The sequence below is a fragment of the Balaenoptera acutorostrata genome, chromosome 2, assembly GCF_949987535.1.
Source record: "Balaenoptera acutorostrata chromosome 2, mBalAcu1.1, whole genome shotgun sequence".
Classification (NCBI taxonomy): Eukaryota; Metazoa; Chordata; class Mammalia; order Artiodactyla; family Balaenopteridae; genus Balaenoptera; species Balaenoptera acutorostrata.
Window position 1 is genome coordinate 171,513,546 of NC_080065.1, and position 14,872 is coordinate 171,528,417.

Sequence of the window (14,872 nt, forward strand, 5' to 3'; positions counted from 1 at the left end):
CCAGACACACCCAGCTTTCCCCAGAAACAGACCCAGATGCAACATCTCATGAGCAGGATGGATAAAGGGCATCCTGGAGGGAGGGATGCCTGACCTGGACCACGCACGTTGACATCCATGCCATCAGCATCTGCATCGCCCTGTGGTGGCGTCAATGCCATGGCTGGTGCCACACGGATGTCGGCAGCAACCAGGTGGTGCTGAGTCCACTGGCGGCAATCCACAGCATCCTCAGCTCCCACACCAGGCTCCTCGACCTGGAGGCACAAGGACCCAGGTTCTCACAAGGGATTGGGAGACACAGTTAGAGGGACAGTCTGGGCATTCCCACAGGTTTCTCTCATGGAGATGCACACATGGCCCCAAGAAACCATTAACATCCTGCTTCTTTTATAGATAAGGAAATGGGAAATTGATGTACTGGAGCTCAGAGAAACTCATAAGAGGAAGGACTGGGATTTTAATCCGGGTTAGAAGGGCAGAGGGTCTGGGAACCCACGGTAGTGATCAAGGAAGAGACACAGACGGGACTTCCCTGGCGGTCCAGTGGTTAAGACTCCGCACTTCCAATGCAGGAGGACGTGGGTTCAATCCCTGGTCAGGGTACTAAGATCCCACATGCCGTGCAGTGCAGCCAAAAAATTAAAAATAAAATAAATAAAAATTTTTTTTAATTTTAAAAAAAGGAAGAGACACAGAGCATAACACCTGTCAGCACACACCTGTCTATACACTAGATAGGAACATACCAAAAATGAAATTAAGAGAACGATTCTATTGACAACAGTATCAAAAAGAACAAAAAACTTTAAAATTAAATTCAACAGAAGAAATGCAAAACTTGTGTTCTGGAAATTCCAAATCACTGGTAAAAGAAATGTGGGAGTACAGGGATCCTGCAATAATAATAATTCCCAGTATTGGGATTTCCCTGGTGGTCCAATGGTAAAGAATCTGCCTTACAATGCAGGGGACGCGGGTTCAATCCCTGGTTGGGGAACTAAGATCCCACATGTCTTGGGGCAACTAAGCCCGCATGCCACAACTACTGAGTTCTCACGCCTCAACTAGAGCCCACGTGCCACAAACTACAGAGCCCACGCGCTCTGGAACCCACGCGCCACAACTACAGAGCCCACGCGCCCTGGAGCCTGCGCACTACAACTAGAGAAGGGAAAAATCCGCACGCCACAACTAGAGAGAAGCCCACGCACCGAAACGAACAGCCTGCGCACCGCAGTGAAAACTCCCGCCTGCCTCAACAAAGATCCCGAGTGCCACAACTAAGATCTGACGCAGCCAAAAATAAATATAAATAAATAAATAACAAATAAATCTTTAAACAAAATAATAATTCCCAGTATTAATCTGGGAAAGGAGTGAAAGGTGAGAAGCAGGGAGTTGCCCTGGATACCACGTAGGCTCCCACCTGCTACCACAAATAAGAACATGAGGTATCGGGACCAAATAATCACACACAAATGTACTGATTTACCCTCAGGAGTCTAGCACCTGGGCCCCTCAGAGGAGCTCAATAAATTTCAGACTCATGGTCCAAAAGGGAAGAATGATGTTATGAAAACAGGACAGAATATCCCTAACTAGCCTGCCTGGGCATTTAACAGCCTGCACCAAACACAGAGCCTGATCAAGCCAGACCTGAGCTTAAGGACCCAGGTGGGGAGTTGAATTTCATGAAAGGGGAGAGCCAGGTGATGGACAGCTAACCAGATAGGGCCACGGAGGATGGGACAGCCTTCAATGTGGATTCAATGTCTGACACTGTCACTTAGTAGGCTTGTGACCCTAGGCAAATCACATTAGAGCTCTGAGCTTCTCATTGGTAAAATCAGGATGATGCAATCATTCCGCAATGCTAAAATGCCATCATAAACATTCTGTACCATATACTTAACACCCACTTTTGGATGAGAAAGAAAAGAAAAGCCTGGGGCAAGCAGATTTCTTTAGTTGTCAATTGTAATAGATGTCTTCATTTCAACAAACATTAAAACATAGGCAGGGGAGAGGCAGCTAAGAATGGAGGTGTGTATCAATAGCTACTTTATAGCATCCTCATAAAGATGAAATAAGATGCTTTGTGTACATTCAAGACATTCAGCAAATGTCAAAGTAATGCTAGCAGGAGACTGTTATGAACTGTGCTCCCCAAAAATCATATGTTGAAGGCCTAATCCTCCAACATGACTATATGTGGAGACAGGGCCTTTAAGGAAGTAATTAAGGTTAAATAAGATCATGAGTGTGGAGCCCTAATTCAATAGGACCAACGTCCTAATAAGAAGAGGAAGAGACACCAGAGTTCTCTCTCTACGCACACGCAGAGGAAAGGTCACATGAGGACACAGTGAGAACACATTCTACCTGCCAGGAAGAAAGCCCTCACCAAGAACCAACCCTGCCAGCACCTTGATCTTGGACTTCCACCCTCCAGAGCTGTGAGAAGATAAGTGTCTGCTGTTTGAGCCACCAGTCTGTGGTATTTCATTATGGCAGCCCTAGCTGACTAAGACAGGGCCCGTAGCTGTGGCCCCAGGACAGGAAAAGACCAGCTGGCAGTGCTCTCAGGCTAGGCACGCTGGACTAATTTGGATGCAGCAGAGAGAAAGCAGAGTCACTGTCTGGGCCAGGGGATCCCCTCTGGAAAGATGCCAGGAGCAGGATGGGGTGAGTGCTGTGACTGTTCTCCAGAGCCAGGGACAGCAGAGATTTTCCTGGCTCTCCCACTGACCATCGAGCCCCAACCCAGGACCCTGAGGGCAGGGGTCAGAGGAGGGGACACAACCTTCAGTCGCTTGGCCTCCGGGCACTCTGTGTCCATCCAGTCTGTGGCCACCTCTCCCATCAGGCTCTCACCCTTGGCCATGTTCCTGTGGGGGGGAGGAGGGAGGGGACAATGGGTCAGTAGGGGCAGGGTGCAGGGTCCAATGAGGGGATGCAGGATGTGGTCAAGGTTGCAGGGGGTACCATCAGGGGTTGTGATGGGTGATGGCCAGGGTCTTAAGGTGGAACTGGGGAAGAACAGGAGTGGGGTCAGAGGTCAGAGCAGTGGGCTATGGGACAGGTGAGGGTCCCAGGCATATAGCAGGGGTTATAGAAGATGACGTCAGGGGTCATGGAGGATAGAGTTATCCTCGTAACAGGTGAGAGATGTAGCCAGGATCAAGGAGGTTGTGGAGAGGGGCCAGGGGTCACAGGGTGACAGGAGAGGGGTAAATTCAGGGATTAGGTCAGGGTGGGTTGGAGTCTCGAGGGACAGGCCAGGGAGTTGGAGGTGAAGTCCACGGCCAAGGCCAAGATTGAGGATCGTGGGGAATGAGCACTGAGTTGGGGTGGAAAGGGGGTCAGAGGTGAGGTCAAAAGTCAGGGTGTGTTAGAGCCAGAGGTGATATTGGGGGTCATAGAGGATAGGGTCACGGGGCCAGCAAGGGACTGGGATGCAGACAGGGATCACGAGATCAGTAGTCATGTGGGAACAAATTTTGAGTATCAAGGTGAAATCTGAGAAGCTGGGGTCAGGGTAGAGTCAGAGTAGGATCTGAGTGAGGGAACTGGATCATAGGAAATGGGGCCAAGGGTCACGAATCAGGGGTGATTCCCAGGGATTATCGAGTCAGTGGTCAAGGGGGATGAACACTGGGGTCCAGGCTGGAGTCTGAAGGTAGGGTCAGGTAGGGGTCAGAGGTCAAAGTCAGGTCAAGGTGGGCTCAAGGGCTCACAAAGCCCCACAGTCAGGGACAGGGAATGGGCTGAGTCAGGGTCCTCACTTCATGCCCAGAGCGTCTTGGCCCACGGGTTCCCGCCGGCCCTTGTGGCCAGCTGCAGCATCCTTGTGCAGCGCGAAACCCTCGGGGAACCAGAGGGTGCTGTGCTCACGCTTGCGGCGGGCCACCATGACGCCCAGGACGAGGATGACCAGCAGGAAGACGGCGCTCGCAGCCAGCAGGGGCAGTAGCGGCACGCTTGGCTCCGGCAGCTCCAGCGGTTCCCCTGCGGGCAGGAAGCAGGGGGTCTCAACCAGGGGCCAAGGCCCACCCCACCATGGGAGCCCCGGTTCCACCCTCATCACCCGCCAGGCTGGCTCTCACCCCGTGCAGCCCGCAGTGGGTACGGGAAATCAAGGCGCTCCACCGCTGACAACGCTCCCAGGTAGTCCGCCGCGCTCTGGGCGTCGGGAAAACAGTGGTCATTCTCAGGTGACTGCAGGCACAGACGGTTGTCAATCTCCAGCATCACCACAGAGCTGCGGGGACACAACAGAGGGACAGACAGACTCAGCAGGCACTCCTACAAGCCCTGCACCATGCCCCACCCCCCCTCCCCTGCACCATGCCCCACCCCCCTCCCCTGCACCATGCCCCATCCCCCTCCCCTGCACCATGCCCCACCCCCTCTCCCCTGCACCATGCCCCACCCCCTCTCCCCTGCACCATGCCCCACCCCCCCTCCCCTGCACCATGCCCCATCCCCCCTCCCCTGCACCAGGCTCCAGCATGTCTACTCACCATGTCACCACTGCCCCCTATCTAGCATCCAACTCCACCACAACCCCAAAACCAGTCTTTTTTTAAATACACTTACTATATATTTGGTGATATTAAGGATATTTATTTTTTTTATTTTTTTTTTTTTTGAAAGAAAGGTTGTGACCAAATTAAAGGTTGTTGACCAAATTCTTTTTAAATTAATTAATTAATTAATTAATTTATGGCTGTGTTGGGTCTTCGTTTCTGTGCGAGGGCTTTCTCTAGTTGCGGCAAGCGGGGGCCACTCCTCATCACGGTGCGCGGGCCTCTCACTGTCGCGGCCTCTCCCATTGCGGAGCACAGGCTCCAGACGCGCAGGCTCAGTAACTGTGGCGCACAGGCTTAGTTGCTCTGCGGCATGTGGGATCCCCCCAGACCAGGGCTCGAACCCGCGTCCCCTGCATTGGCAGGCGGACTCTCAACCACTGCGCCACCAGGGAAGCCCAAGGATATTTATTTTTTTAACTGTGATCATGGTATTATCGTGTTTTAAAGAAGAGAGCTTATTTTTTACAGAAACATACTGACATGTCTACGTATGAAATGACATGCTATCTAGAAATTATTTCAACATAACATGGGCACTAGGACAAATTGAAGGGACTATGTATGAAATAATAATGGCCATATGTGTTAATTGTCAATGCTAGGTCCTAGGTACCTAGATGCTCATTACCCTGCTCTGTTTTTGTATATGTTTAAAATTCTTTATCAATTCCCAAAACGAGTCTTGCTGTGGCCACCAGTGTCCTCTGAGCCATGAATCCAATGGTCATTGTTTTCATGTCAACTTCTCCTTTATCAGGCTGGTGCATCCATCTCCTGCCTGCTATGAGCATTGGCTTCCAACAGTTGACAGCTGCCTCTCTGGCCTCAGCAAAGTGGGGATCCCTTCACTTGGGAGGTGACACTCCTTAGGGAAGCCTTCAGCCAGGGATTGGCTCATGTGGGGTGTACAAAAGCTGGCCCTCCTGTCTCAAGGTGGGACCAACTTTGAGGTGCTACTCACCCTCCAGAGCTCTCCAAGGGATCAGGCTGAGGCTGGACTCTGGCTGAGGCTGGACCCTGGCTGAGGCTACCTCCTGCCTCAGTTCCTCCCCTGCCCCATCCTACTTCCCTCATTCCCTGTCTACTGAGAGCACCTTTCCAATACATCACATGTATCTGAATCTCCATCTCAGGCTCTGCTTCCAGGAACCCAACCCTCCAAACATTTTCCTTCTTTGGGATACCCAGTGTCCTGAGCCCTGGCTCTCCTTCTGTCTCTGGCTGCTCCTTCTCCTTCTCTTTTCTGAGCTAATTTCCTTCAACCAATCCTTAGGACTCAGTGTCCCCAGATGATCCTTCTGTCCCCACATCTCTCCCCACTTCTTTGTGTCCCTCCCATGGCTGCAATGATTGCCAAACCCTTTTTTCTTTCTTCTCTCAATCTTCCGACCCCAACTGCCTCCTGAGGGTCTCTCTGAGACACCCAGATCCCTCTGGAAGCCCCAAAGTAACCCCTGGTTTTCACCCTGTGTCTTCATCTTGATGAGACCACTTCCAGCAACTCAGTCGCCCCAGCCAGGGACTGGCAAATCCATCAACCATCCTCTCCATCTCCCCCATCCCAGCCATACCCAGTCAGAGGCCCTGCCCCTCATCTCTAGCCTCCAGCCCTCCTCCCTGTGGCAGGTCCCACTCTGCTCAGAAGCCACATCTCCCTTCTGGCCCCTCTACCAGGCCACCAGCAGGAGAGTTCTATATTTTCTATTTCTAAAACAAGCAAACAAAAAAACTACGCATGCCCTTAAACACTCTGCTATACCCCTGCCTCTCCAGAAGGAAACAGCGCTAGACCAGGGGCTATTCTGTTCCCCCAGAGGACCCTTGCCCATGTCTGGAGGCATGTTGGGTTGTCACATCTTAGGGGAGGGGAAGTGCGCTGCTTGCATCTAGTGGGTAGAGGCCAGGGATACTGCTAAACATCCTACAGTGCACAAGACAGGACAGCCCCTCACAGCAAAGAACGATCCGGCCCCAAATGTCAATGGTGCCGAGACCGAGATGCACGTATTGTACGACGCTGTATGTATTGCCAAGAAGGCTCTCCCAGATGTTAAGGGAAGTAAATGCACAAGACCTGAGGAATGGTGCCCCTTCCCACGCCCGGCCTAGCGTCTGCGTGGACGCCATGGCTCCCCCGGTGGGGAGTCACTCACCCGATCACCTCAGGGGCCAGCTCCCGCCGGTTCCGGGATTCGGAGCCAGGACCAGGCCGGTGGTAAGGGAAGACCATAGCCTGGCCGTTCTCGTCCAGACGGAAGCGCAACGAGGTGCGCAGGATGCCGCTGAGCCGCTGCAGGAAGTCGGCGCTGGAGCGCAGCAGCTCCTCCGGCGGCAGCAGCACGGTGAGCACCAGGACGCCTCGGGCCAGCAGAGCTGGCACCTCACCCGCACAGTCCAGTCCATCCCAACCGCACTCCTCTGTGTTGCAGCCCTGATCGCAGCGGCCGTCGGCAAAGTGGTCCGCGCAGTACTTCTCATACACCGGGCTGGGGACAGAGAGGGGCGGGGTCAAGGGAGCCGCCAACTCCGCTGCACGCACACACCACAGAGCACCCGGACTCTGGAGCCAGCGCAAGCGCAGAGAACTGGCATGTATCCACGTGCTTGTGGAACGTATCAGGCTTTCTGCAAACACAGCCATTGCTTTGTAACTATTAATAAGTCAGTAACCACTGAGAGCCACCTGTTATGTGCTGGGCGCTACTGTAGGCTCTAAGGATATGGCCCCAACATAAATCCCTACCCACGTGGAGCTGGCATTACAGTGGGCGGAGACAGATATTAAAGGAGATGAATGAGCAGAACATACAGCATTTCGATCACACACCAATAAAGGCTAAATTTAAACACACACACACATCTATATGGAATTAAATGCTAAGGAAAAAAATAAGGCTGGGGGTGGGTGGCCAGGGAGGAGCTCACTGAGAAGGTCATTGTTTGAGCAAAAACTTGAAGGAGGTGAGGGAGGAGTCATGTGGCTTCCTGAAGGAGAGCATTCCAGGCAGAGGGAACAGCCAGTGCAAAGGCCCTGAGGTGGGGCCAAGCCTGGGGAATCTGAAGAATGGAAGAAAGGCCAGGGTGGCTGGAGCAGAATGAGCAAGGGGGAGAGTGAGGGTGGGAATGAGGACAGGAAGATAAAAGTAAGGAAAGGGTTCCAGGTAGACAGAGGAACACACAGAGGGTCACAGAGAGCAGAGCACAGGGATGGACAGATGAAATGCATAGGACAAATAGACAGGGCTCATGAACAGACACAGAGAACGGCAGAAGAGGGGCAGGAATAGGCAGGAGCATGGACAGATGGATGGGCATATAGAGGGGCAAAAAGGGTGTGTGAATGGACAGAAGGACAGAGAGAAGAGGCACACGGATGAACAGGTGGGGCACAAAGATGGACAGATGGGGCACACAGGTGGACAGACTGGCATAGGGACAGACAGATGGACAGATGAGGTCCAAGGATGGACAAGCAGGTGTGCAGACAGACAGTTGGGTGTATAGAGGGACAAAAGGAATTCATGGATGGACAGAAAGACAAACAAACAGGGCATAGGGAGGGACAGATGGAGTACAGAGGCAGACAGAAAAACAGACAAAAGGAGCACATGGATGAACAGACAGGTGGGCACACTGATAGACAGGCAGGGAACAAGGATGGACAGACAGGGCACAGGAATGGGAAGACAGACAGACAAATGACAGATGGATGGGCAGACGGTACACCAAGAAACAGATGGGTCAAGTGAAGGGACAACCCAACAGACAGATTAAGGATTGACTGACAGACCAAGGCAAACGGAGGGGCAGATAGAGAAGCAGGGCCCATGGATGGTCAGATGTGACACATGGACAGACAAGACACAGAGTGAGGACCGGCTCACTTGCAGGTGCGCTCCCGGCCGCCTGCGCGGCAGTCGAAGTTGTCATAGAGGCAGGCGGGCGAACTGCAGGCGGGGTCGCAGCGGCTGTTGTTGAAGAGGAGCCAGCACTGCAACGCCGCGCACTGCCGCCAGGGGTCGCTCACGCTCAGCGAGCAGTCGCCGCCGTCCCAGCCGCAGCCTGGGCTGTTGCACTCTCGGTCACATCGCTTGTCGCCGCTTTTGGCCTCGCAGGCGGCTCTCGGGCAAGACGGCTCCTCGGGGGCCTCGGGCACCGCTGCAGGTATCTCACAGCGCGGCCCAGCCCAGCCTGGCGCGCACGCGCAGCGGAAGAAGGGCGCCAGCGTCTCCGGGCGGCAGGAGCCCCCGTGGAGGCAGGGGGAGGTCACGCAGCTGGCATTGGCGGCTCCCAGTGGCGACCCCCGGGAACCCCGGCAGGCGGGACCCGACAGCCCCGGGGGACAGGCGCAGCGCGGTCCACGGACCGTCTGCTGGCACGGGACGCCCACCGGGCACTGCAGCTCCCAGCAGGAACGTGCCACCCGCTCACAACGCGGGCCCCAGAACGGCTGTGGGTTGGGTGGGGGGAAAGGAGAGAAAAAAAAGTGCGGGGGCAGGGGATGGAGGGAGAGAAGGGGAGGAGACAGAGAGGAAGGAGGGAAAGAGAAATGGAAGGGTGGAGAAGAGGATTGAGGGTTGAAGGGGGAGAGAGAGGGGAATATGGGGGATCAGGACTTGGGAAAGGTTGGACCTCCAGTCTCCCCAGGTCTGGCTCAACCTCTCCCTCTTCCACTGGAGCCCCACCTTGCAGGTAAGCCCAGCCTTCCCCAAGAGGCCACAACTCCAAATTCCAGAGGGACACACACACAAACACACAACCTCCAGGTAATTTCAACATTTCCCAGAAACCCCTTCCATCTTACACCTCTTCTCCCCTAAAGCCACACCCTCCCATGAGGGCATGCTCCCACTCCTCTCCCAGAGACCTTGATGTGAGTGTCCAACCCCACCTACCGGGACACAGTGGCAAGAGAAAGTCAGCGCTCCCCCAGAGCCGGGGCTGGGATGGCACTGGCCTCCATGCTGGCATGGCTGCGACTCACAGGCAGACAAGACAGTCTGACAGTGGGGACCTGGGCAAGCAGAACACGTGGATGAGCCACAATGGGGAACACAGGCAGGATCGCAGGCCAGCCCCCTCTCCCATGCTTACCTGTGAAGCCGGCATGACAAAGGCAGTGGAAGCCCCCACCTGGGTCCTGCAGGCAGTCCCGGGTATGTGCCGCATGGCAGGCACCTGGACGACACTCATTGATGTCCGCCTCACAGCGCAGGCCGGTGTATCCCGGGGGACAGGTGCAGCGGAAGCCACCCACCAGGTCCACACAGGTACCATTGTGCAGACACCGGGGGCCCGGGTCCAGGGGTGGGCCTGGGCCACAGTCATCCTCATTAATCTCGCAGAGCACGCCTAGGGGAAGGGGGGGACGGGGAGCAGTCAGGAGCGGTCAGAAACCCAGCCTCCTGTCCTGTCCCCCAACCCTGACACTGGCCTACCCAGCGTTCCTGGAGGACACGAGCAGAGATAGCGGGCCACAAGGTCAATGCAGACGCCCCCATGCTGGCAGGGCTGGGAGGCACACTCGTCCATGTCTTCCTCACAGTTGTCACTAGTGTAGCCAGCTGGACACTGCGGTGGGGGTGAGGCAGGGACCCACTCAGCCCAGAGAGACACAGATACTCGCCATGAAGATACAGAGACTCCCAGTGCAAAAGGACACATACAGTCATCCAACACACAGAGACATGCCCAGTGTGCAGAAACACACACACACCCAGTACATGGAGACACACCCAGTACATGGAAACACACCCAGTACATGGAAACACACCCAGACATGGGTGGACACGCAGGCACAAGGGCTACAGATACACTCAGTGCAAAGGGACACACACAGTACAAATGCACAAGACAGACCCACAGGAGAAACACCCAGATACCCAGATACACACAAGACACACACAACCAGAGATGCACATTCAGACACTGGCACATGCATTCATACCCAAAGAGACACCATGCACAGAGACACACATAGATATGTCCAAGAAACAACCAAAGACAGAAGTACACCCAGACAGAGACACCCTAAGATCTACCCAGAATGACACCCACAAAGATATAACCAGAGTCACAAAAGCAAAAACGCAGACATGCCTAGAGAGAGACACCACACCAGGCTATAGACACACAGAAATGTGTAGCCAGACCCACCCAGGAGGGACTAGCTCCCCCGTCCCCTCCACTGGGCGCTCCTTACCTCGCACACATAACCTCCCATGTAGCCTCGGCAGGTGCCCCCATGCTGGCAGGGCTGGGCCAAGCAGGGGTCCACCTCCCGCTCACAATGACTGCCTGTGTGGCCCTCTGGGCACACGCAGTAGTGGGAGCTGTCCTTGTCCACGCACTGCCCACCAGCCTGACACAGCTGCTCCATCGGCACCCCTGGACAGAGGAGAGCAGCGTCAGGCAGGCTCCCTCCTCCCGGCCCACATCATACTCAGCACCACCCAACACCCCCAACTAGCTTCAGTCACCAAGGTCTCACCCACACTCTGTCAGGTTGTCACACATCCCCTGAAAGTGACATACACACACCTTCGAAGCTCATGCCAGCTAGGTCACACACAGCGCTGCAGACATCCAGGTCGTCTCATGGTGATAGACATACACACCATCCTTGTCCTGGCCAGCTGTCACAGAGTCACATATCCCCACCATGTCTACATGCTCTGTTGCACTCTCATTCGGCTCACACTAGCAGGAAGTATGTGCATACACACCCTCCCAAGCCCCCCAAACCCAGTCACGCGCACCCCCTCACCGATTTGGGCTGCGGCCTCTCTGCAGGGTAGACTCTGGATGTCACAGAGGCGGCCGCTCCACCCCGGGGCGCAAAGGCAGTAGAAAGAGGCCCCGGTCCGGGCACAGTGGCCCCCATTCTGACAAGGCGTGCGGCTGCACCAGTCTACCAGCGTCTGGAAAGGAAGGCCACGGTGTCCGCTCTTGGGGACCCTTGAAAACGGACCCAGCTTCTCCTCCAGAGTCCTGGGCAGGCTCCAGAATACCTCTCCAGATTCCTCCCCCAGGATCCAGGCAGGCTTCCCAATCAGAGTACCCAGCAGGCCCCTCCCTCAGACTATCCTTCTAGACTCCTCCCCCAAGACACCAGTGACCCCGCCCACCTGGCACTGCGCGCCTGTGAAGCCTTCAGGGCAGGCACAGCGGAAGCCGGGGTGGGAGGCAGTGCAGACGCCCCCGTGCAAGCAGGGTCTCGAGAGGCAAGGGTCGGCCTCATGTTGGCAGTGTGCGCCAGTGTAGCCCAGGCGGCACAGGCAGCTGAAGGAGTTCACACCATCCACGCAGGTCCCGCCATTGAAGCAGGAGCTGGAGGGAAAGGAGGAGTGCGTCAGGCCCCGCCCCCTCGAAGGCCCCACCCTCCCCCATGGGCCCCTCCTAGCTTTGAGTGGGCAAAACCCCTACCCCAAGGAGAAGCTGCAGTCCCAGCAGAGGCCCCTCCCCGTCCTGTCCCTTAGCCCCGATATACCAGGTACTTCTGGGCTACGTGGAAGCCACGTGGAGACCCCACCCTGGTCTGGCCTGGCTCCCTCAGGGATCAGGGTACCTAAGGTGACCTCCCAACAGATGGCCTGCCCCTTCCCGGACACTAACCCATCAGGCATCAGAGTCCTGAGGTGGGTGCCAAGCCGAGGACTCCCCTTGTCCCCACTCCTCAGGTCCCGCTCCCCATCCGATGCCAGGGCCCCTGACTCCCAGGACAGGCCCCACCCACCTGGGGCTGCAGTCAGCTAGGTCCTGCTCACAGAGGAAGCCTCCATAACCCGGCGGGCAGGTGCAGGTGAAGGAAGCCACGTGGTCTGTGCAGGTGCCTGGGCCGCAGGGGCTGCTCAGACACTCATCCACATCTCGGGCGCAGCGGGGGCCAGCAAAGCCAGGTAGGCAGGAGCAGGAAAAGGAGCCCACTCCATCCTGACATGAGCCACCATTCAGGCAGGGGTCTATGGTCAGAAAGGAGGAGGTCTGGTCACACACCTCGCCCCCTGTCAGTCCAGCCTGACCTGGCCATGTCTTGTGTAGAGGGGGATTAGGAGAAAACCAGGCTTAATTGGGAGGGGCACATTTGGCCAGGGGGATCAAAACTCTGTCCCCTCTGTGGCTTCACCCCCTTCCTTATCTGGAAATCTCGCCTATGAGGAAGGGGGTAGGGGTTGGAGAAGCCAAAAAAAGGTCCCTTTGAGCTGCCAAGTACTAGTTGTGTCTGCTTAAGTCCTGGGCTCGGCACAGGAGGTCTCCTCCAGACCTGGACTAGCCAGTAAAGTGGCCACTGACCACATGTGGCTCTTGAGCCCTTGACATGTGGCTGGTCCAATCTGAGATGTACTGTAAGCATAAAATAGACATCAGGTTTCAGATTGTGAAGACTCAGTATGAAAAAAAAAAGAATGTAAAATATCTCAATAATTTTATATTGATTATATTGAAATGATAATATTTTTATGTATTAGGTTAAATAAACCTGTTTTTGTTTTGTTTACTTTTTAACGTGGCTATTAGAAAAAATTTAATTCATATGTGGCTTGCATTATTTGTCCATTGAACAGTGCTCCTGGAGACTCACTAGGGGCCTGTTATCTCATACTTTACACACAATCCTAACTTGCTTGCTGCCAGAGGCAATCTATATAGGCTTCAGAGTCCTCTCCCAGCTCATCCCTCTACTTGCTGCATGACCTTGGGCAAGTCACTTAACCTCTTTGGGGCCTCAGTTTTCATGAGCAAAATGGGGAAAGTAAGATAACTGTGAAGATGAAATGAAAACACAGTGCTAGGCACATGCATGGGCTTCATGAACCTGTTCCCTAGGTCAGCACCCCTCCCCCAAGAGCTCCCCTGAACTCACTGGGGTCACAGTCATCGATGTCCTGATCACAGGAAGGGCCACTATAGCCCTCGTGGCAGGTACAGCTGAAACTCCCTGCCAGGTTGGTGCAGGTACCATGGGGACCACAGGGTGAGGGGCCAGCACACTCATCCACGTCCTGCTGACATCGTGAGCCTGGGGGTGGGGAGTAAAATAACACACCGGGGTAGAAGGCGCAGGGTAGGGTCTGAGGGTACCTGGCACTCAGGAAGAACCTGAAGGCTGAGATGGATGAAGGCAAGAACAGTTTGCCTCTGGGCATTTTGCACACACTGTTCCAGAACTGCCTTCTCCTTGTTTCAGAGGGTGGTGAATGCATTCTGTGACTGAGGTCTGCTCCTCCAGGCTGTCCCCAAAACTCTCAGCCTGATTCCTAGCTCCCCCAACCCCATAGCCCTTCCTCTTCTTCTGAACTGACCACATAGGCTGCAAGTGTCTGTGTCTAGCTGTGTTTCTTCCCAGAAGGAAGCTCCCCTAAAAGGCAGGGCCAGGAGTGACTCCCTCTCTGGGTCCCCAACATCACCCAGTATGGGGCAGGTTGCAAAGGAGATGAGGGAGAGGAAGAGGAAGAAGCAGCTGATGTACCTTGCCAACCAGGGGGGCAGGAGCAGACAGCCAGCTGGCCAGGGGCAGACTCACAGTAGCCCCCATGCTCACAGGGATTTGGGGTGCAGGGGGACAGCAGCTCACACTGACGGCCTGTAGTGGGCAGGCAGAGTGAGACAGTCTTGAGAGATTCCATTTTCCCATCTCCCCCCAAGGTCCCCACCTTGATACCCACTTCCCAAGCTCCTGGGTAGGGGTGGAAGAGGAAAAAAAAGTGGGGGAGTATAAATGCAGAGAAGGAAGGGAGAATGGAACAGAAGGGAAATGATAAGGAAGAAGGGAGGAGGCAGCCCTGGGGTGGGAAAGTGGGGACACGCACCCTGGACACCAGGGGGACAGGTACAGCGGAAGCCCGTTCCATCACTGGTGCAGGTGCCGCCTGCCCAGCAGGGATGGGATTCACAGGCATCTCGAGCGAGGCTCTGACTGCACTGAGGGCCACTCCAGCCAAGCTCACACACGCAGCGGAACCTGAAGGGGGAGGCAGTCAGGGCTGGCAGGAGGGCAGGGAAGCAGTGGGGATCAGGGGTTGGGGAGAGGCCTCACCCTCCAGGCGCGTCGTGGCAGACGCCATGACTGCAGGGTTCTTGGGCGCAGGGATGGCTTGGGGGAAGACAGAGCGGGGGCAGGGAGCCAGGTGGGCAGAGGCATTGGAAGCCATTTTCACCATCCACGCAGGAGCCCCCCTCACCGCATGGGCTGGACGCACACTCGTTGATCTCCACGTTGCAGAGAGGCCCTGGGGAGCAGGCAGACAACCTCGTCCCAGAACGAGGATAGCCGAGCC

The 14,872-nt window shown here is 55.3% G+C and overlaps 1 protein-coding gene across 2 annotated transcripts in view; it reads right to left on the reverse strand.

Moving 5' to 3' along the window:
- NOTCH3 (notch receptor 3) overlaps nucleotides 1-14,872 on the reverse strand; it is a 33,671-nt gene that overhangs the window by 7,904 nt on the left and 10,895 nt on the right. For both annotated transcript variants that reach the window (XM_057539819.1, XM_057539820.1), the window contains exons 13-29: nucleotides 14,632-14,824; nucleotides 14,405-14,556; nucleotides 14,065-14,178; nucleotides 13,459-13,614; nucleotides 12,331-12,556; nucleotides 11,723-11,924; nucleotides 11,362-11,515; nucleotides 10,798-10,982; nucleotides 10,034-10,166; nucleotides 9,690-9,947; nucleotides 9,491-9,609; nucleotides 8,480-9,045; nucleotides 6,749-7,081; nucleotides 4,110-4,264; nucleotides 3,789-4,011; nucleotides 2,807-2,891; nucleotides 95-257 (exon numbers count right to left, since the gene is read on the reverse strand). In XM_057539819.1, coding sequence (XP_057395802.1) covers nucleotides 95-257; nucleotides 2,807-2,891; nucleotides 3,789-4,011; nucleotides 4,110-4,264; nucleotides 6,749-7,081; nucleotides 8,480-9,045; nucleotides 9,491-9,609; nucleotides 9,690-9,947; nucleotides 10,034-10,166; nucleotides 10,798-10,982; nucleotides 11,362-11,515; nucleotides 11,723-11,924; nucleotides 12,331-12,556; nucleotides 13,459-13,614; nucleotides 14,065-14,178; nucleotides 14,405-14,556; nucleotides 14,632-14,824 — 3,417 coding nt within the window. The remainder of the gene's footprint in view (nucleotides 1-94; nucleotides 258-2,806; nucleotides 2,892-3,788; nucleotides 4,012-4,109; nucleotides 4,265-6,748; nucleotides 7,082-8,479; nucleotides 9,046-9,490; nucleotides 9,610-9,689; nucleotides 9,948-10,033; nucleotides 10,167-10,797; nucleotides 10,983-11,361; nucleotides 11,516-11,722; nucleotides 11,925-12,330; nucleotides 12,557-13,458; nucleotides 13,615-14,064; nucleotides 14,179-14,404; nucleotides 14,557-14,631; nucleotides 14,825-14,872) is intronic.